The following is a 20,720-nucleotide window of genomic DNA, read 5'->3' as shown; positions in this document are numbered from 1 at the left end:
CAGACTCTCACTCTCTTGTTCTTAAACACAATAAAAGTTTGTGTTACAGCATGAAGAGGGCACGATAAAACATGTGCTTGTATAGGGTTAAAGAAGAGAGTGTGTGTGAGAGAGAGAGAGAGAGAGAGAGAGAGAGAGAGAGAGAGAGAGAGAGAGAGAGAGAGAGAGAGCATAACTGTGTGTGTGTGTGTGTCTCTCTTTCTATAGCAAATGAAGCACTGAGCTCTAGGAAAAGCAGACATGATGATACACCATCCTTAACAAGATCATCAGCTGCGAGAGTGAATCTTTACTTTTCATCTGAATGTCATTCAATGTTTCCAAATACCGGACTGTCAAACCATAAGGTAAGATAAATTCCTTAAATCCACTCATACAATTTCTTCCAATTGAGCTTTGTGTGATTTAATGTTTATATTTGTTTGTAATGCACTTTAAATTAATAAAAAAATAATTGCAACTTGCAGAAATCAAATAGTTAACAGAGAAGCTTTCTTGGTGATATTTATATATTTTGTATGTAACTTTCTAATCAAAAATACCTGTGGCTTTTAGGAATATTACTTTTTGTATTAGGGAATAAGTGTGTATCTAATATCTGTTAGGTTTTAGACTGGATGATCTTTCTTTAGTGACTATCTAACAGTAATTTGTAAACTAAGGATTATTTGTTTAAAATGCTGATATACATGATCAAAATGAAGGGTTGTTTCAACCCATATAATATGGACAAACCCAATTGTTGGTTTAAATTAACCTAAAAAACTAAAAAAAAAACATATTTGAAATAACCGTTTAAAGTTTTTTTTGAGTGTTGGTATTGTATAAGGTCACAGTATGTCTAAGTCTAAGTTCTGTCAGCATTACCCTACAGTCATGTACTTTACAACCAGTATGATCATTTCTTTAGAATGTATGATATCATTATCAGAATATCAGATATTAAATTGATAATGAAAGCAAATTTTCAAGATATTAAATGAATAACATTGCTTTTTGGGCTGCAACAACGCAGAATAGAAAAAAAGTAGTTTAAAATTTGACATTTTTGTTCATCACAGCTATTATAAATTATAAATTTTTGTGCATTACAGCTATTGTGGATCACCATCCATTTTTATCATTTGTAATATTGCAGCCTTTTATTTTTAGTGTAACATTTTGTTTAATGAGCTATCCAGGGGGTGCGTTTCCCGAACTCACCGATTGACCACCATAGTAAGATGCATCGTTTGAGAAACTAAGTAGCTACTCGCGACTGTTTCCCGAAAACACGTTGGTTCAGCAATATAGTTGATGACGTCACTTAGGGGATGGTGTAGGCCCTAATACCGTCTTCTAATTAATCTTTTCAGAACAATTTAATGTCACATTATTGCTGTAAATAATGTACGTTCTGAAAACGTATCACATTATTTCTGTAAATAATGTACCCTGCATCTGAAAACGTATTTTTGCTGTCTGTTGTTTTATTTCACGATATTTAATTCATTCATAAGTTTCCTCCTACGTCACTCCGCCCAGGGATTCCCCAGGGTCCTATAGAGCATGTGTGCTCAGACGCATGCACACTTTTCAAAAATGTCTATTTTCTATTTCTATTATTTCTATTTTCTTGACAAACCAAAAGATGTAAAATTGAATTTGTATATATTTAGAATGATGGATATAGAAAGCACTGCATGCTGCTTGTTTGCTTTGCTAAAACGCATGATGCATGCAAGTCTACATGTCATAATAATAAGGAACTATGATTCTCACAACAGCTCTAGACCTGTAGTTCCAACCAACTTCCAACTTTGCAATGCTGCTTGCGATTAATCGTTGGATCGATGGTTTCGGCAAACACTTAAATCATTGAACTATGCTGGAACGACGGAACTCGCGACATAGTTGGCTAGCGATGCTTTTGTGAAACGCACCCCAGGTGCAGTCTAATCTCTATGTAAAGTAATTTGTGTGTTTGTGTTGTCATTCTGGGAGGACAGAAAGTCATGGGTTTGTGTAAGTGTTTGTCTTGTTATTGTTTACCGACTACTTTGTGTTAAATGGGTTTGAATGATTCAATTAACATTAGTACACTGTAAAAACTGTAATATTCTGACAGCCTGGGCGCCAGGAACGAAACAAAGTAACATAAAATAACATTTTATGTTTTTCATGTTATTTTACACCAGCTTCTAAATTTGCAGTTTAGTTCTGTAATTTAAAGTCCAAGTGAAATGAAAAAATACAATGCCTATTTTTTCATGAAATATTGCAGCGTTTATTTTAAATAGTTTATCAATGTGGGTCATTCTCTTTTGAAAAATTTGTGTGCCCTCATAATCTTCAATTCCCTTTCTGTCGGTCTCTCAATGTTGTGTCGAGCCGACATGTGGGGTTTGACTTGAGAACCTATCATCTTCTGATTATTTAGAAAAGGTCAATGAAATTGGCGAATGAAATTTGCATGCCTTCGATCTGATGATCACGAGTTGGATCTACACTGATCTATTTCTGCTGGATTCTGTACGACGTGGTGCAGCGGACTGTCCCTTCCTGCAGCGACTTCCCCTGGGCGTATGCCTCTGCAGTTCTGGAGGTGTTCGAGTTATTTTCTTGTTTTTTTCTTTTAAATGAGCAAATTTATCCAGTGTGGCATGGCCTGCTGTTCTTGTGGGTGCAATGCGCTCATCGAGGAGGGGGACGGACACAATGTCTGCCTCAGGTGTTTGGGTCTCCGGCACGCTGAGGCAGCCTTTGTGGATATGTCCTGCCCGCACTGCGGGCGGAAGGCGAACCAGACGTTGCGGTCACGAGTAGCTGTGTCTTTATGGACACAGCCGCCACCTCGTCTGCTCCCCGTTCCGAGACCGCAGTGGCTACGGCCCTGCCGTCCGCTACGGCAAGCACCGGGGGTGATATGGGGATTATCGTGAGTGTTAATCTGTCAGCCACAGGCTCACGGATCGTTCACGCCCAGTCTTGCTCGTCTGACCGTTCCCCAGGAGACGGGAAGTGCATGAGGAGCTCAGTAAGACGTGGAACACCCCCCTCACGGCCCGTTTCCGTCAGACCAGCTCTGTCGCCCTTACTTCCCTCGATGGTGGGGAAGCCCGGGGCTATGTCGATGTTCCCCAGGTGGAGCGTGCTGTCGCAGTGCACCTGTGCCCGCAGACGGTGGCCACCTGGAGAGCTCGACCTAGACTCCCATCCAAAGCGTGTATGTTTTCGGCATCCCTGGTGTCAAGGGCTTACGCTGCTGCGGGCCAGGCTGCCTCCTCCCTCCACGCCATGGCCATCCTGCAGGTCCACCAGGCCAAGGTGTTGAAGGAACTCCACGAGGGTAAGACCGACTCAGGGGTAATGCAGGAACTCCGCACCGCCACCGATCTCGCCCTACGGGCGACGAAGGTGACCGCGCGGGCCCTGGGTCGGGCGATGTCCACTATGGTGGTCCAGGAGAGACACCTCTGGCTGAACCTTGCGCAGATGCGGGACGCCGAGAAAGTTCGCTTTCTCGACGCACCCATCTCGCAGGGTGGGCTGTTTGGTGACACCGTCGAGGACTTCTCCCAGCAGTTCTCAGCGGTGAAGAAGCAGCCCCGGCCCTCCTCGATGCCGGTTCCAGCTCCAGCGCCCCCTAGCCAGGCAACCTCCCGGAAAAGGTTGTCGAACAGGAAACCACCACCCCGTCAGCAGCCGTCGCGGAAGCAGAAGCGGCCCTGATGGGAAGACCCCAGGGAGATCGAGTTCACCATCGGGCCCGACCCCAGCCACTCCATCGCTGGTCAGTCAGTTAGGGACGGTTCCTGCCCCGTCTCACCCTCGGCACGACGGTGGACGCAAACTCGACGTTGCATCACGGCGAGGCGCAACGTTGAGTATAATCACCAGCCCTCAGCACTCTCAGTCAGACAGTGCGTTGAGCTGCGTAATCGCCAGGCAGGAAAACCAGCAGAGCAGATCTCCTCCCCGGGGGCCTCCCCACGGCGAGGGATCCGTACTGCTAGCCATCGAACCACCCCCCGCGGGGACGATGAAGCAGATCGAACCCCTAGTCCCCCTGTCTCGGTTCCTGGGAGCCTGGCTTCGGCTTCCCAGGCCATCACGGTGGCTAGGGAAGACGATCCATCTTGGCTACACGATCCAGTTCGCCAGACACCCGCCCAAGTTTCGGGGCATCCTTTCTACCTCAGTCAGAGGCAGGGATGTGCCCGTGCTTCGGGCCGAGGTTGCCACCCTTCTGGCGAAGGAAGCGATCAAGCCTGTCCCTCCAGCCGAGATGTTCAGCGGGTTTTACAGCCCGTACTTCATTGTCCCAAAGAAAAGCGGGGGGCTGTGCCCCATCCTAGATCTGCGTGCCCTGAACAAGCACCTACACAAGCTGCAGTTCAGGATGATCACCCAGAGTCTGTCAGATGTCAGGATTGGTTCATGGCAATCGACCTGAAGGACGCATACGTTCATGTCTCGATCCTCCCTCGGCATCGGCCGTTCCTACGGTTCGCTTTCGAGGGGCGGGCATATCAGTACAGGGTCCTCCCCTTCGGTCTGTCCCTGTCTCCACGAGTCTTCACGAAGATCGTGGAAGCCGCCCTCCTTCCCCTCAGGGAAAGAGGTGTGCGGGTACTAAACTATCTCGACGACTGGCTCATCTTGGCGCACTCGCGAGATCTGTTGTGTACACACAGGGACCTGGTGCTCCGGCATCTAGATCGTTTGGGGCTACAGGTCAACTGGGAAAAGAGCAAGCTCTCCCCCATGCAGAGCATCCTCTTTCTCGGTATGGAACTCGACTCGGTCTCCATGACAGCACGGTTAACTACCGAGCGTGCACAGTCAGTGCTGAACTGCCTGAACCTCTTCAGGCAGCCAGCGGTCCCCCTGAAACTATTTCAGAAGCTCCTGGGGCACATGGTGTCCTCGGCGGGGGTGGTCCCCCTCGGGTTGATGCACATGCCACCGCTCCAACACTGGCTACAGAGTCGGATTCCCTGGAGTGCGTGGCACACCGGCAGCAGGCGTATGGTCATCACGCCTTTCTGCCGACGCACCCTGACCCGCTGGTCTTCAATGACCTTTTTGCGGACAGGGGTCCCCCTAGGGCAGGTGTCAAGGCACGTCGTGGTGACGATGGATGCCTCCCTGCAGGGTTGGGGTGCCGTGTGCAACGGGCACGCAGTGTCGGGCGGTGGACGGGCCCCCGCCTGCGTTGGCATATTAACTGCCTGGAGTTGTTGGCTGTGCTACTTGCACTGAAGAGGCTGCAGCCTCTCGTGCAGGGCAAGCACGTGCTGGTCCGGTCGGACAGCACAACTGCCATGACGTATATCAATCGTCAGGGTGGCATTCGCTCACGGCAGTTAACACGACTCGCCCGACGCCTCCTCCTCTGGAGTCAGCAGGTGATCAGCTCCCTGCGAGCCACACACATCCCAGGTGACCTGAACCAGACAGCCGACACGCTCTCTCGTCAGTCGACGCCTCATGGAGAGTGGCGACTCCATCCCCGCGCAGTCCGGCTCATATGGGAGCAGTTCGGCCAGGCGCAGGTGGACCTGTTTGCCTCCCCGGATTCCACCCATTGTCCGCTTTTGTACTCCCTGACCGAGGGACCCCTCGGCACGGATGCCCTAGCGCACAGCTGGCCGCGGGACAAGCGGAAGTACGCCTTCGCCCCAGTGAGCCTCATTGCACAGACCCTGTGCAAGGTCAGGGAAGAGGAGCATCAAGTGTTACTAGTTGCGCCTTATTGGCCCAACCCGACTTGGTTCTCAGAGCTGGTGCTTCTGACAACAACTCCCCCCTGGCCGATTCCCCTGATGAAGGACCTTCTTTCGTAGGGGAAGGGCACGTTATGGCATCCCAGGCCAGACCTCTGGAACCTCCATGTCTGGCCCCTGGACGGGACGAGGAGATCCTGAGTGGCCTACCCCCGGCTGTGGTGGAGACCATCACCCAGGCAGCTGTACGCCTTTAAGTGACGCCTCTTTTCATCCTGGTGTTCTTCTCGAGGAGAAGGCCCACAGAGATGCTCGGTCGGGAATGTGCTGTCCTTCCTACAAGAGAGACTTGAGAGAAACCTCTCCCCTTCCACACTGAAAGTGTATGTAGCCGCCATCGCTGCACATCATGAACCAGTTGCTGGCAAGTCTCTAGGACAGCACGACCTGGTCATTAGGTTCCTTGGGGCGCGAGAAGGCTGAATCCGCCTCGTCTGCACTCCGTACCCTCTTGGGACCTTGAAGTGGTCCTGGCAGGCCTCCAGAGGCCACCCTTCGAGCCCCTGGGAGAGGCTGCTCTTTCTCATTTTACGATGAAGACGGCCCTCCTGGTGGCGCTCACCTCCATCAAGAGGGTAGGGGACCTACAAGCATTCTCTGTGTCCACGGACTGCCTAAAATTCGGGCCTGGAGACTCTCACGTGATCCTGAGACCACGGCCTGGCTACGTGCCCAAGGTTCCCACCACTCCCTTTCGGGACCAGGTGGTGAACTTGCAGGAGCTCCCCACTGGGGAGGAAGACCCAACCCCATCCGTGTTGTGTCCAGTACGCGCGCTGCACCTCTACTTGGACCGCACACATGGCTTCAGAAGCTCTGAGCTCTTTGTCTGTTTTGGAGGTCAGCAGAAGGGGAGGGCTGTCTCCAAACAGAGACTGGCGCACTGGATCGTGGATGCCGTCGCTACGGCATACCGATCTCAAGATCGCCCCTGCCCATTAGGAGTGAGGGCACACTCCACTCGGGGTGTAGTCTCCTCGTGGGCACTGGCTCAGGGCACACAGGGCTACGCCCAACACCTTCGTGAGGTTCTACAACATCCGCGTGGAACCGGTGTCAGCCCGTGTCTTACTGGGCAACAGGTAAGACGCCGACCGGTAGGGCGTACGCCTTCCCCCCTTCCCTCTAGGTGGGTCAGTGCGCTAATTCCGCCTCCCTTCTTCCCCCCACTGGGTGAAGAATAGGCATTCCTTCCATCACTAAGCACCTTCCTGGGGGCCGGGCAGAGCAGAGCACTGCCCCCTTAGGCCGGGGAACAGTTGAGTTATCTACCGTATAGCTCTAACCGGACCTAGTGCTCCAGACGTGGTAACCCCCCCCACTGGGTGGTTCCGTCTGATGTATCCTCATGAGTCGTCCCCCCACCTCGGCAACCCATGACTTCCCTAGGTGGACTCCCACCTTGCGGTTAACTCCTTCAGTCCGCACATTTTCCCATGAGTTCTCCCCTGATGGTAGGACCGTGTTGGTGTCTCCACTAATTCCTCCCCACGGTAGGTAGTGGTCTCTGTAGCGTTTTTCCCCCAGGGGGGAATAATGCTTACCCAGTGGCCCTTACGGTGCCGGGCGGCTTCTCTCTGTTACAGAGAACCTTTTCTTCAAAAGCTCTGGGACCCCCTACCTCTCCACTGGACGGTTACAATTTCGCGCTAGCACTCACGTCTGACTCGCCCAGGCCAGTCAGCATCGCTCCGCTAGAGATAGTGAGACGCGGCAAATTCCATAGGAACCCCATCTGTCGGCTCGACACAACGTCGAGAGACCGACAGAAAGGGAACGTCTCGGTTACGGATGTAACCTCAGTTCCCTGATGGAGGGAATGAGACATTGTGTCCTTCTTGCCACAACGCTGGCCACCCGCCGCAGCGGTCGAGGGATGCTCTCAGGCTCCTCAGACCAAGAGGTGAATGAATGCAGCACGCCGTCTTCCTTTTATACCCGGATATCCATGGTGGAGTCCGGCATGGAAATTTCATTCGCCAATTTCATTGGCCTTTGCTAAATAATCAGAAGATGATAGGTTCTCAAGTCAAACCCCATCTGTCAGCTCGACACAACGTCTCGTTCCCTCCATCAGGGAACTGAGGTTACATCCGTAACCAAGACGTTAAAGATAGTGTATCACAGGTAGTTTCTGCCAATCTCATATTAATCTTGAGAGCCTATTGCATACGTCGTATTTTCGAAGAGTATTTAGTTTGATCAAATTTATAAAAGAGAGATACAGCTGTACGATTATTTCCGGCAAAACACAAGCTGCTAGAGGTGGGACAAGTGGGGAGAGTGGGATGGAACTACAGCACGAGCAAGGAACACATCATCCCTTCGTGTTTTGTACATTATGCACGTACACGCCGATTGCCAACAAAACACAGACGTATGACTTAGTTTCACTAACCGCGTGCAGTTCATGTCCGGCATCTTTTAGCACTGGGGCCGTGCCATCTATTAGTTGCAAACGATCTTCAAATCCAGCATTATATCCACAGTTTTTGTTACATCCATTAATGAAATGCCGTGAACAAACAGACACACCTAAACTTTACTATCACAAGTGTAGCGAGCTGCAGCGCATCTAGCCCATCTTCCGCAGCGCAGATAACCTTGATGGTAAGCCGGTATCGCTCGTCGGTTGGTTCGTGGGCGGACTCTTTCGTCTTCGCCTTGCTGTGCTTTTGGCCAATAAAAAGGAATAGGATCCCTTTGACCAGAGCCATTGAGAGAGAGAGTTCTGCCAACGGAAGTCCAAAACGCTGGAGCGTCACGTGATTTATGGAGCCTTCAGATATTTCCTGGAAGTTATGTTTTCTCTTTAAATGCTTTATTTCTTTCATTTTTTATTCATTAAATGGCTTTCGTCTTTAAATGGGTTAGAAGTTTACCTCAGTTGGTCTGTTAGTCGCAGCTCCATATGCGTTACAAGTAACTTCCGGGAACTATTGAGAGCCTCTATTGCTGTGCAAAAACTGTTCCATTGGAGTCAACGGAGTTGACGTGACTCTCTCTCAAATGGCTCTGCCTTTGATGACACAGGGATCCAGAATTAGAAAAAACTTTCCGAAACAATTTGGAGTGCTTGGGGAGTGTATCGTTAAGCATGTGAAGCCAGCACGTTTAACAGTGTAAAGAAGTCAGAACGCATGATATAGCATGATACCGATCTTTAAAATGTGAAAATGCACTTCCTTCCTGTAATGACTATCCATCTTAAATGACGTATGTTAAACGGCTTGGGCGGAGCATCCATTAACTCCTCCCCTTCAACTGTCAGTCTGCTTCCAGTTCCATTTCAAAATGCAACGGTTGTTATATAAATCCAATCAAATCGCAGAGAAAGACGAAAGCCATGCCCACTATTTTTAGCATAAGAAATTCCATTTCACTTGGAAATGTGTCAAAATACGGAAGTAAAAAGGATCGCAACTTCCGGATAACGGGGAATTTTTACCGCAGTTCAAAAATATGTACAAATTCTGGAAACTAAAACTGTAAAATTTTGTAAAGTTACATTTTTCTTACAGTGTATCATGAGTGAATACATTTTAAAGAATATTTTGAGGGCTCTGAATAACCAACCTTGCCTGTAACAGCTCTGCACACTCTTAGAGTGATACTCAACCCAAAAAGGAAAATTCTGTCATCATTTACTCACCTTCCAGTTGTTCCAAATGTGTATAAATTTCTTTGTTCTTTTGAACACAAAGATATTTGGAATAATGCTTATAAGCAAACAGATCTCAACACCCATTGACTGTCAAAGTTACGAAAAATTACTTTTTAATTTTTTTTGTTCTGTTGAACACAAAAGAAGACATTTTGAAGAATGTAGGACAGCAAACAGTTCACTTTTGATTACCATTGTTTTTATCCTACTATGGTGGCCAATGGGCGTTGAGATCTGTTTGGTTACAAGTATTATTCCAAATATCTTTCTCTGTGTTCATCAGGACAAAGAGATTTATACACATTTGGAACAACTCGAAGGTGAGTAAATGATGACATTCACAGTTTATGCAAGAATTACTTATTTTTTGCTTATTTTTTGTGAATATTAATGATTTAAATATACAACTCTAAATGCAAGATCTTTAAGATCACAATTTTAGTCTAAACGTTTGACTATAGTCATGTGTTTCAGTTAGGACTGCCTTTTAATGTACATTTACTACAAACACATTTAACGCATTTACAACAGAAATGGCCTTCCTAAAAGAAATGACTTATAATATGGAAATATGGAATCCTAACAATTCTCCAGAAGAATTGGCCTTGAAGAGTGAACAGAGTTATTGGAGATATAGACCTTTCCTCTCTCTCCACGTCTCTCCAAATTGAATTGATTGTTTCATTAAGTGCACAGTGAAATGTAGCCTCACTCAAATAATAGTCTCATTTCTCTACCTGCATTTCATTTTATTGTGTATCATCATTGGAAGACACATAGGCGTCATAGAAATTATTAAGGGTAATCTATTTTGTGATAATGTCCCATTTCTTGTGTGTCATTTATTCTGGTGGTGCCTGTCCTTTTTGTAAGTCACCTGTCTCATTTTAGTAGTATAAGAAAAAAAGTTTTAATAAAAAATCTTGTGTGATTTCTTACTGTAGCTCCACTTTGTCAACAGAAAACATCTCAACAGTTCAAAAGCCTTTTATTTTTATAGGCTTTTAAAATTCAGTGGACCTCCAATTTTAATCTCACGCTCTCTCGTTTTATCACTAGGTATACAATGATTTCCAGCTCAAACTGTTCCTCTACGGATTCCTTAATGTCCAGTTGTGCTCAAGATGTTCTGTGCAACATCAGTGTTGTGCTAAACCTTAGCCATGAGGAGATGGATGAGTATTGCCTCGACCAAGATGAGTACCTGGAGAAACATCTAGGTCCTCGACGTTCTCCCGTGTTTCTGCCCGTTTGCATCACCTACCTGATCATCTTCCTAGTAGGGGCGGTGGGCAACGTTCTTACGTGCACCGTCATTGCTCGCAACAAGGTCATGAGGACACCCACCAACTTCTACTTGTTTAGTTTAGCTGTGTCTGACCTCCTCGTGCTTCTTCTGGGAATGCCGTTGGAGCTCTACGAAATGTGGAGTAACTATCCGTTCCTTTTGGGTAAGGGCGGCTGCTACTTCAAAACCTTCCTGTTTGAGACTGTTTGCTTCGCATCCATCCTTAACGTAACAGCGTTGAGCGTGGAGCGCTACATCGCTGTAGTTCACCCGTTCAGAGCCAAATACGTTGTGACGTGCACTCACGCCAAGCGGGTGATCTTGAGCGTGTGGAGCACGTCCATGTTGTGTGCCGTTCCTAACACCAGCATCCATGGCATGTTTACTCTTCCTCTTCCCAAAGGCAGAGGAACAGGTCACGTGGCCAATTCTGCCACCTGCATGCTGGTCAAGCCACGTTGGATGTACAACCTGATCATCCAAATTACAACACTTCTGTTTTTCCTGCTCCCCATGCTGACCATCAGCATGCTGTATCTGCTCATTGGCATCCAGCTGAAACGAGAGAAGATGTTGCAGGTCATGGATGCAAAAGCCAGCCTGGGGCAAGACAGCTACTCGAATGTGCGCAGTCAGCAGCAGAAAACACGACGCCAGCAGGTCACTAAAATGCTGTGTAAGTAGGTCAATTATTACAGTTTTACGCATTTATAACTGCGCCACAGCTGTTTGTGATGTAATCGGCTGATGACATTCGGATTTGGTGCAGGTATACTGTATGGAGGTCTTTTGATCATTATTAAAATGTGAGGGGTGGACTATTCACAGTTGCAACAGATTTCAAATTTATACCCGCCCATCAAAATCTGGCTAGATATTCGTCTTTTTTATTAATTTTTTAAATAATTGTTTACGTTGGTGATTCATTAATAGAAAATGAAACAATTTGAAAACTAAATGCCAATTCACACATCTGACAAACGGCAACAAACTTTTTATTTAAAAATTAGAATGACAGTGTTTGTTAGCACTTGTTGCTGTTCGTCGGTTCAGGATAAATTAGCCTTAAAGGCGGGGTGTCCGATTTCTCTTAGCCATTGTTGATGTTCAGATCACCCAAACAAACACACCCCTACCCCCATCTTTCGCTTTCGTCAGCGCTGTGCACTGTGCACCTGCTGATTGGCTTCAAGGTTGTTTTGGTACTCGGCCCGACTCAGTTGTCTAAAGCATAATTCAGAAATTGGTTACCCCGCCTTTAAAACTTGATAATCGGAAAAAAATTCTAATTGAACAAAAATACCAAGAAAAATGTGATATTCAAGAGCAATTTCATTTACTTGTCTATTCCAACGCAATCTCACAGCAAAAAAAGCTATTTGACGAGGTGGCTAATTTTGGCTAATTCAAAATATTCTAAAGATCTTATTCTTACGATCGCTATTAGTACACTTTGATTTTGCACCAGTGACGTTAGGTTTAGGGGCAGAGTTTGGGGTGGGGCTTCAGTATTGCTTTTTTATAATAATTGTACGTTTTTGTACGATTCACAACGTAGGAATTTGTACTGTATGAATTAGCCACCGAATTCATGTGAGATCAGGTTGTCTATTCACCACATTCTTGAATTAAGATACTGTACTTGAGGTTCCATGGACCTGTTTTTTTTCTTTCTAACAATTTACATTTAGAGACAACAAATATGAGAATTTAAGGAGAAAACAAAACAAGATAGACGGAAAGACAAAACTGTTACACAGCTCTGGTGGCTAGTTCATTTTATTGAGAATGATTTGATACAAAACACTTACCTTTAAGCACTATTTGTCAAATTCAATAAATACATTTGAAAATGTCAGCTGCATTTCAAACCTTATTAAACATTTCACTGGGCTCCTTCAGATGTTTATTCTGAAACCACTAGACAGCTCTACTGTATATTTTAAAACGTTTTGTGTGGCTTACAGACTCACAATAATTTACTTAAAACTTCAATGTTGTATGTATTCTGGACAGATTCAAGATGTTTCTATAAAATGTCTCACAACTAACATGTTCACATGTTAAACATAGTTATATAGTGCCATCTGTGCTTTGGATAGGCTATAAAAGAGATGCAAGACAGACACAATTGCAGTTGTTGCTTGTAATACGGGATCATATCATATCGAAAGAGCTGTGTTCAGGGACGTTACTAAAATTCATGAATCCTGAATTATGCAACAAAATTTTTTTTTGTCTGCGACAAGTTGTAACCCTCTGACGACAGCCTGACTGTGTACCTTTTATAAAATCAATGCAGGACGTAATTCATCCCATGTTTTTACATACTGTGTATAATACATACATTGTGTCCTCAAAGTGGGATAATAATATAAAACCCATTTCACAAAGACTACCTAGGATGCTCATCATTAGTGCCATGGTGCTGCATTGCTTTTGTTACAAAGATTCACACATCCAACACAATAGAAATCCGCTCTTGAAATATAAGACACTGTTATTATGTAAGCCTGAATGCCAGAGGGAAAATCAGTGGGTCAGTCTTTCCCTGTTAATGAGTACAAACAGCTCGATATTGTCAAGCATTGCAAAGGTCTTGTTTGGTTGCTGACCTGAAGTGGGATGCGGCAGGTGATAAACATACAGCTGAAGACACAGAGAAGAAATGTCTTTTATTAGGCTTCTCTTAAGACTGATGTATGGTGTAATCTATCAAATTTTTTTATTCAATGTGAATGTATTTCTATAGTGCTTTTTGCGAATTGTTATTATTTTAAAAATAAATAGTAATTTATTATTATTAAAAACATTCATAAACTGCATTTTACAATAAAAAGTATGTTCTATATTAAATATATATTCAATATTTATAATAAATAAATCAATATTTTAATAGATATTAGATATATATATATTGAATTATATTAAATATATATTAAAATAGTTATATATGTTATAGTTGATCATCTTGAGTGTGGTCACCCTTTATCTAGAATTTGCAGAAATGTTTCCTATTCATGTTTTCTTAAGATCTTACCATGTCTTTAAACAGTATTGAAGGATTTCACATCTGATCTCTTATACGTTGCTTTTTCTTCATAATTTAGGATAAGCCATTGATTTCAAAAGCATTTGAACATTCAGACATGACAAATTTCACATGTAACCAGTTATCTCCATTTTTCTCAGTTGTACTAGTGGTCATGTTTGGCATCTGCTGGGCTCCGTTTCACACCGATCGCCTGATGTGGAGCTTCATGGACCAGCGATCCAGCGACCACATGGAAATCTTTCAGGTGTACGAGTATGTTCACGTCATTTCCGGGGTCTTTTTCTACCTTAGCTCGGCTGTCAATCCCATCCTGTACAACCTGATGTCCACCCGCTTCAGGGAGATGTTTAAAGAGGTGATGTGTCGTCGTAAATGGCATCCAGCCCCGAGGAAACGCTCTCTGAGCATGACCAGGGTCACTATGCGCAGCACCGTCAGTGAGATCCCACCCTGTAATGGCACAGTTGCTACAGACGGAGAAGACTAAAATGTATATGAATGCCAGGAAAATAAGACCACCTCATCCTAAGAAAACAACATGAACTTTGATTGTATTGTATTAAGCACTCATTGCGTTCTCAGTTAAGCTTCTGTATGCTAAAAGCTGCAATTCGTAACCTTTGTCTCTCTATCGTGATCTATGTTTGAAACAATTGTTGGTTCTTTTATGTACTTATCTTTGTCTGTTGAAGTCAGCTAACATCAAACTGACATTTCCAGAGAAACGTACCAAACTCACCGCTGTGAAAAGGCTGGTGTAGGAATGACATATTTTTGTAGGCAAACCCGGAAGTTAGCTGCACACTAGGTTCTTCGACCGAAAGTGGACGGATTTTCCCCATAGACTTCTGAAAGATCACAAAAAAATAAGATCTGTAATTAACAAAGGTTTATGATACTTACACGTTTTGTCTATCAAGATCATCTTTACAAATTAACGAAGTATTTGCTATTTTTGATTCTACGGTCGCTCGATATCAACATCAGCACCACCAAGCCTCTGACAAACTTTATTAAAAACCTTTTATTATTCCCTAGTAAGTAGGGATGCAAGATAGGATTTTTTTTGGCCGATACGATACCGATTTTAACAAACAACTATCGTCCGATACCGATAATGATATTGGTCAAATGCATAGTACTTTACAATACTAGCTAGCTTTATTTCTGCATTAAATTAATTTGACTGAACATGAATTGGATCCATTTAAAATTTTAAGAGAGGCACAAGTTAAGATAAAAATACAATAAGATGTGTAATAATGTGTAATGGCTATAGGCTGTCAGTGTATGGTTCTTCAACCTCTCCATGGTAACAGCGACTTCTCTGATTTGTGGATTTCTACAGAACACGACTGTTGTATTGTATTGACCTACTGCTATTCAAACCTCTTGTTTGACTATTTAAAGCTTCTTATTTTATTTTATATATCTATATATTTCATAAAAGTCACATCCGGTGGCAATAGAACCTAATTTACCATTTAATGTACTGCCACCGTGGTAGGTCTACATGTCATGGTATGTCATAATAACCATGGCTGGGTTTCCCGAAACCTTCGTATCACAACGTCGTTCATAAGAAGATATCGCTACCACTCTTAAGGTATAACTTAAGAATGACGTAGCGTTAAGGTTTCGGGAAACCCAGCCCATGACATTAAAATTAAATGTATGCAGTTATTCTTGCTAAATTAATAGCATTGCAAATTGATACATTATGTTTTCTGACCATCCTGACAAAGAACATTTATATCAATGTGTGAATATGACAGAATGTCATCTTGGAGAAAAAAGAATTTCAGGTAAGAAACACAAAATTATTTTATTCTTCAGATTTTCAATGAGGAGAAGCAATGTGATACTCTTACCTAAATAATAACTGTGCTTTACTCCCTTTTATCTTACTGAGACAAGTACATTATGCCTGGATATACTGATCAAAGCTTTTGAGGCAATTTAGTATTCAAAAGATATTGTTTTCAATTCTAGATACAGTGGATGACAACATTTATGGCCACTGTTGGAAAATCCCAGTTACCACGGTTACCCATCACCGAATAACTCTTTTCTCCTTTAGGAGCTCTATATCTCATTATTTTCCCCCACATTAAGATTCTGACCTTTTTATTAAGGTCTCCAAGGTTTGACTGTGGCGTCATGTGAAACATTTCTCTGCATAATGTTTATTTTTTGTTTGGCAGAGTTTGATCTGCAGAGACATGTGGTTGTTATTATCACACCCATGGGCTTTCACTGCTAAAATCACTGTCATTGTGGCCATCACATTGACTGCTTTTCAGCACCACAAACATTGTTAAAACAAAGACATGTGGACAGTCAAAGAGAAAACCTAGAGGGCAAAATATGACAAGTCCTTTCTATACGTTTATACTTACATTTCATATTTTCCCCTCTTTTGCCTAAGAAATATGAGCCCATGACTATATTTTAAGATCACCAGAGATCTTTACTTTTCATACACAAATAATTAAAAGATGACTGGTTTGTAAAATTGGGAATTAATGGTATTCGTGGATACTCCTATTATACATTAGAAATATATTGAAATGCAATTTCACATAAGGTCAGTTTTGGGATATGCAGCAGCTACTAGAAGATGAAAACACTTCTAGACAGTGATGACATTTAGGCCAAAGTAATCTATGCAGGGTTGAAGGTCTTTTCTGTATATTCTCCAGCAAAAAAAAAAAAGAATCAGGCTAGTGGTGATGAAAAGTTAATGCTTAGTCAAAGTACTAGAATCCATTATAGCCGTAGCTTCAAGTAAGCAGATACATTTTACGAGTCCCCCTACCCCCCAGAGCGTTCAGTCATGATGTCAATTCAAAGGCCAAGCTATAAAGCTAATTTATTTTGAGTGTCTTTTATAAATAGGTTTTTGGAATAGTGGGTTTTGATTTATGAGTAAGTAAAGGTTAAACTTACTTGAACAAGCTTGCAAGATGTCTTCCATATCAGTGGCATTATATGCATGGTTAACTACACTATTAATTATTATTATTTAAGTTAGTAAGCTATAAGTTATTATAAGTTACAGGGCTCGACATTAACTCTTGTCCACTTGTCTGAGAAAAGTGAATGTTTTGTATGGGCAAGTGAGAGAGAACTTTACTTGCCCGACCGGACAAAAAACAAAAGTGCTACGAAAAAATCGGCCTGTGCTAAGAATAATAAGAATAGCGCATTAGACAGAGCTGTGTGTTTGTGTGAATTGTGGTTTTTCGTTGTGCTTGTTTGTGTGTGACAATAATCAATGGTGCAGCGCACCGAGTCCACGTAGCCTAACTAAAATTGTAAAATAATAATGAAAAAACAGAACTAGAAAATATACAGGTACATCTCAAAAAAATAGAATATCATTAAAAAGGTTAATATTTTTGTCACTCATTTCAGAAAGTGAAACCTATATATTATATAGATTCATTACACATAGAGTGAAATATTTCAAGCCTTTATTTCTTGAAATTTTGATGATTATGGCTTACAGATAATGAAAACCCAAAATTCAGTTTCTCAGAAAATGAGAATATTACATAAGATCAATAAAACAAAGTATATTTTAAATAGAAATGTCAGGCTTCTGAAAAGTATGTTCATTTCTATGCACTCAATATTTGGTTGGGCCTCCTTTTGCATGAGTTACTGCATCAATGTGGCGTGGCGTGGAGGCAATCAGCCTGTGGCACTGCTCAGGTGTGATGAAAGCCCAGGTTGCTGTGATAACGGCCTTCATCTGCATTGTTGGGTCTGGTGTCAATCATCTTCCTCTTGACAATACCCCATAGATTCTCTATGGGGTTCAGGTCAGGCGGGTTTGCTGGCCAATCAAGCACAGTACCACCATGGTCATTTAACAAGCGTTTGGTGCCTTTGGAAGTGTGAGAGGGTGCCAAGTCCTGCTGGAAAATGAAATCAGCATCTCCATAAAGATCCTTGTCAGCAGAAGGAAGCATGAAAAGCTCTAAAATTTCCTGGTAGATGGCTGCGTTGACTGTAGACTTGTTTTTGGATCTCTTTCAAAAGATGGCATAACGGCACTCCTTACTTCATAACAGTGAAAACATGGCCTGCAGAAAAAACTAATCAAGTCGTGTCATAAATTATGGAAAAACCTTCAATTGCAGGAATTATTTTGTGCAAATGATGGAAAATCTCAATAACGGTAGGAAAAGTTTTTAAAAATTATGTAATACATGGCTATAGAAATATCATTTAATTTGCTAATGTATTTATAAGTCACAAGTTCAAGGCTGTAATAGTGTATTACTTATGACAGGAAATCAATAGACAGCATGGAAAAAACATTGTGTATATAATGTCAAGCAAGAACTACAGATTTGCATGTGTGTTTTCATATACTATTTGAGAAAAAACTTTGTGACATGGGTAAAGAGCACTATTACATAAATGTCCATGTGTCCAATGTCCTTTCATTTGCATATTTAAAATGAGCGCCAAACAAACCACTAAACACTTGCTTATGAAGCTTACAGCTTTATTTTCTTTTCTTAAAATCGTTTTGTAAACAGGAAAAAACTTGCAACAGTGTGAAACCATCACACACCCCCAGTATACATGAAAATGTAAATACCATAATATCGAAAGTTGAGTTAAATTGAAATCCACCCTGGCTGTTCACACTGAACGCACTGAAGTTATTTTTCACACATCCACATAAAATGTTAGGTTTTATGTGAATCCACATATAGTTAGTAAGTATGTAGCTATAGAAACACGTGGGTGCTCTTAGAAACCAACCACTACTGTAGAAACCATCCAAAAGTACAATAAAAGTATATACTGTACAAATGCCAAACACAAAATGATAATACAAATATTTATATAAAACCATTTTTAACAAACCTTTAGATGTTTTCAGTATCGTCAATGCCAAAGAAGTAAACATGAACATAACTGAAATAATAGTAAGTTACTATAATAAATAAAATAATATATTTGGTGATCTGAGTCTTCTGTTCCATCAGTAATAGTAGACACCAAAAGCAGCTGCTACACAGAACAAGCTGTCCTAAAAAGACATAACTCAAAAATATGAGAGGGCAGGGAACAAAAATCACATCTCAGAAACATTTTCCTGCAAGTCAGGTCACACTTACATTCATATACATCTCTTGAGCGTAGCTGTCCGTGTCTGCATCCCAAAAACAGCGTGCAGCCATCCTATGAACAAAACGCATTCAGTGAAAAATCTTTATACATTGGCTGGACAACTGTAAACACCCTATAGTAAGACTTTGAAACTATATTACTGGACACGATTAACTGTTTAATAATGCCAGTCACTTCAGGATGAGATTAAATGGAGATCAAATGTTAGTCTCCTGAGTCTCACATATTTTTCTGGAGAAAAGAGTCGTAAATTTCATAAATGTCTGCATTAGAGTTCATTAAATCTATGAAAGAGCAACATCTATAGAATAATCTTTAAAGATCTATAAGCACTGAAGAATGTGAACATGTACTGTAAGCGTTGCACTTACTTGACTCCCTCTCCTCGCTGCTCTCCAATAACCACCTGCACGATGAGCTTGTATCTTTCAAAACCAAGAGCTGTTCATTTACAAAACAACACATGCAGTTATAATGTATCTGTTTATAATGTATCTCCCTATACTGTATATGTTTTCACATAAGTGTTTGACCTTTCAGTTTGTTTTTAATCGAGTCTGCTAAAGATCTGGACAGTGTGGGGATCTCCTCTGGGTTATACTGAACTCCAGACAGCTCTTCTCTGAGGATTTCCCTCATATACTCTTTTGCCACCCCTGCCTTAAACCTGCGACAGGAATAATGTAACTTAATAAGTCTGGTGTAAATATTATCGGGTAAATACAGTTTAAAAGAGGAATAAAACGCAAATATTGTGCAAAGTAAGCGGTTAACGTTACTAGGTTTTAAACACGTCATTATGTACAGCTTAGCTGGATGCTGTAGCTAAAGTTAGCATTCAAGCATTTGCAAGAAAAGCGAGTTTGTCTTACTTGTGTTTATAATTCGGTCTAATAAGATACGAGCTCGCGCTAGTCTCCATGAATGAAATAAACGTAAAGCGTTCCGCATACAGACGTTAAACGCGTGGTGAGATTTCAGCGTTGTCGTTGTCATGATAACAACCTGCTCGGTAACATCCGGGAAATGGCCTGGCATCATGCGCAGAAAGTGGGTTGTGCTCATGCGCTGCGCATGTTTGATCAAATTATGACATTGGAGTACCGTGAGAGAGACTGAGAAGCGTACAGAGCAGTCTGCTCTCGCGGTGTTTGATGTCATACCACGATCAATCTGCGCATGTGATCTCTAAGCGCTTGTTTGTGTTTAAAATACGTTTTCAGTGTTCATACAGTAAAAAAGCAAAAAAGTGTGTTAAAACATAATAAATTTAAACAGGGAGGAGATTAAAATAAGACTGTGAAGTCTATATAATCATTATTCTTTGAAATAGTTGAATTAGTAATTAAATTAATGAAATTGTTGAATTAGTAATTAAAATTTTAATAAGAGATTCAAAGATTAAAATGAAAGACTTTCTACACCCGCAACTTAGTTGCTGACATGCGACCCATTAAAAGTGTGTGTGTGTGTGTGTGTGTGTGTGTGCATGTGTGCGCGCTTATATATGCCATCTTGTAGCTTTGTTATAAGCTTTTGAACCTTTTGAACAATTTTGAACTCTGTTTTGTGGTCTTTAATGCAAAAAAAATAATGTCTGCTAGAGAAAGACCCAAACACTTCCTCTGTGGGTTTGTGAAACTTGGGGTCGTCTGCTGGTGGTCTTGTGGCGAGATTGTGATTTGCCAATTGAATAGGATCCTGAAATCTAAAATCTCTCCAATTTCTCAACACAAGCGGAAGTTAAAAAAGAAGGGAAAAAAACCTGCCATGCTGCTGCAAGAGAATCTG

At 42.5% G+C, this 20,720-nt stretch overlaps 2 protein-coding genes across 4 annotated transcripts; one reads left to right on the top strand and one right to left on the bottom strand.

Annotated features, from left to right (window-relative positions):
- Positions 1 to 219: 219 nt before the first annotated feature.
- On the top strand, positions 220 to 15,446 carry nmur1a (neuromedin U receptor 1a). Of its 2 annotated transcripts, XM_057325960.1 has the most exons (4): positions 220 to 347; positions 9,716 to 9,752; positions 10,492 to 11,396; positions 13,913 to 15,446. In XM_057325960.1, exons 3-4 carry the CDS (start codon positions 10,499 to 10,501, stop codon positions 14,260 to 14,262), a joined length of 1,248 nt encoding a protein of 415 aa, XP_057181943.1. In that variant the 5' UTR covers positions 220 to 347; positions 9,716 to 9,752; positions 10,492 to 10,498; the 3' UTR covers positions 14,263 to 15,446. The 2 variants fall into 2 exon arrangements, with proteins under 2 accessions (XP_057181943.1, XP_057181942.1); XM_057325959.1 differs by lacking the exon at positions 9,716 to 9,752.
- A 1,409-nt stretch (positions 15,447 to 16,855) lies between these two features.
- dynlt2b (dynein light chain Tctex-type 2B) lies at positions 16,856 to 19,955 on the bottom strand. Of its 2 annotated transcripts, XR_008962099.1 has the most exons (6): positions 19,802 to 19,955; positions 19,463 to 19,596; positions 19,301 to 19,370; positions 18,917 to 18,980; positions 18,663 to 18,828; positions 17,220 to 17,866 (listed from the first exon to the last, which is right to left on the bottom strand). XR_008962099.1 is itself a non-coding variant. In XM_057325919.1 (5 exons), exons 1-5 carry the CDS (start codon positions 19,849 to 19,851, stop codon positions 18,781 to 18,783), a joined length of 366 nt encoding a protein of 121 aa, XP_057181902.1. In that variant the 5' UTR covers positions 19,852 to 19,955; the 3' UTR covers positions 16,856 to 18,780. The 2 variants fall into 2 exon arrangements, 1 of the variants encoding a protein (XP_057181902.1); XM_057325919.1 differs by having other exon boundaries at positions 16,856 to 18,828.
- Between the last annotated feature and the right edge of the window lie 765 nt (positions 19,956 to 20,720).

The sequence above is a fragment of the Triplophysa rosa genome, linkage group LG25, assembly GCF_024868665.1.
Source record: "Triplophysa rosa linkage group LG25, Trosa_1v2, whole genome shotgun sequence".
NCBI classification, from domain to species: domain Eukaryota; kingdom Metazoa; phylum Chordata; class Actinopteri; order Cypriniformes; family Nemacheilidae; genus Triplophysa; species Triplophysa rosa.
Note: the sequence above shows the minus strand (reverse complement) of the source record. Positions and strands in the feature narration are given on the sequence as shown.

Coding starts and splice junctions, on each gene's coding strand:
- dynlt2b (XM_057325919.1), bottom strand. CDS start 19,851: ATGGAGACTAGCGCGAGCTCGTATCTTATTAGACCGAATTATAAACAC. Junction 19,371..19,462: donor GATTAAAAACAAACTGAAAG/GTCAAACACTTA, acceptor GTAAATGAACAG/CTCTTGGTTTTGAAAGATAC. Junction 18,829..18,916: donor CTCAAGAGATGTATATGAAT/GTAAGTGTGACC, acceptor ATGTCTTTTTAG/GACAGCTTGTTCTGTGTAGC.
- nmur1a (XM_057325959.1), top strand. CDS start 10,499: ATGATTTCCAGCTCAAACTGTTCCTCTACGGATTCCTTAATGTCCAGT. Junction 11,397..13,912: donor GCAGGTCACTAAAATGCTGT/GTAAGTAGGTCA, acceptor CATTTTTCTCAG/TTGTACTAGTGGTCATGTTT.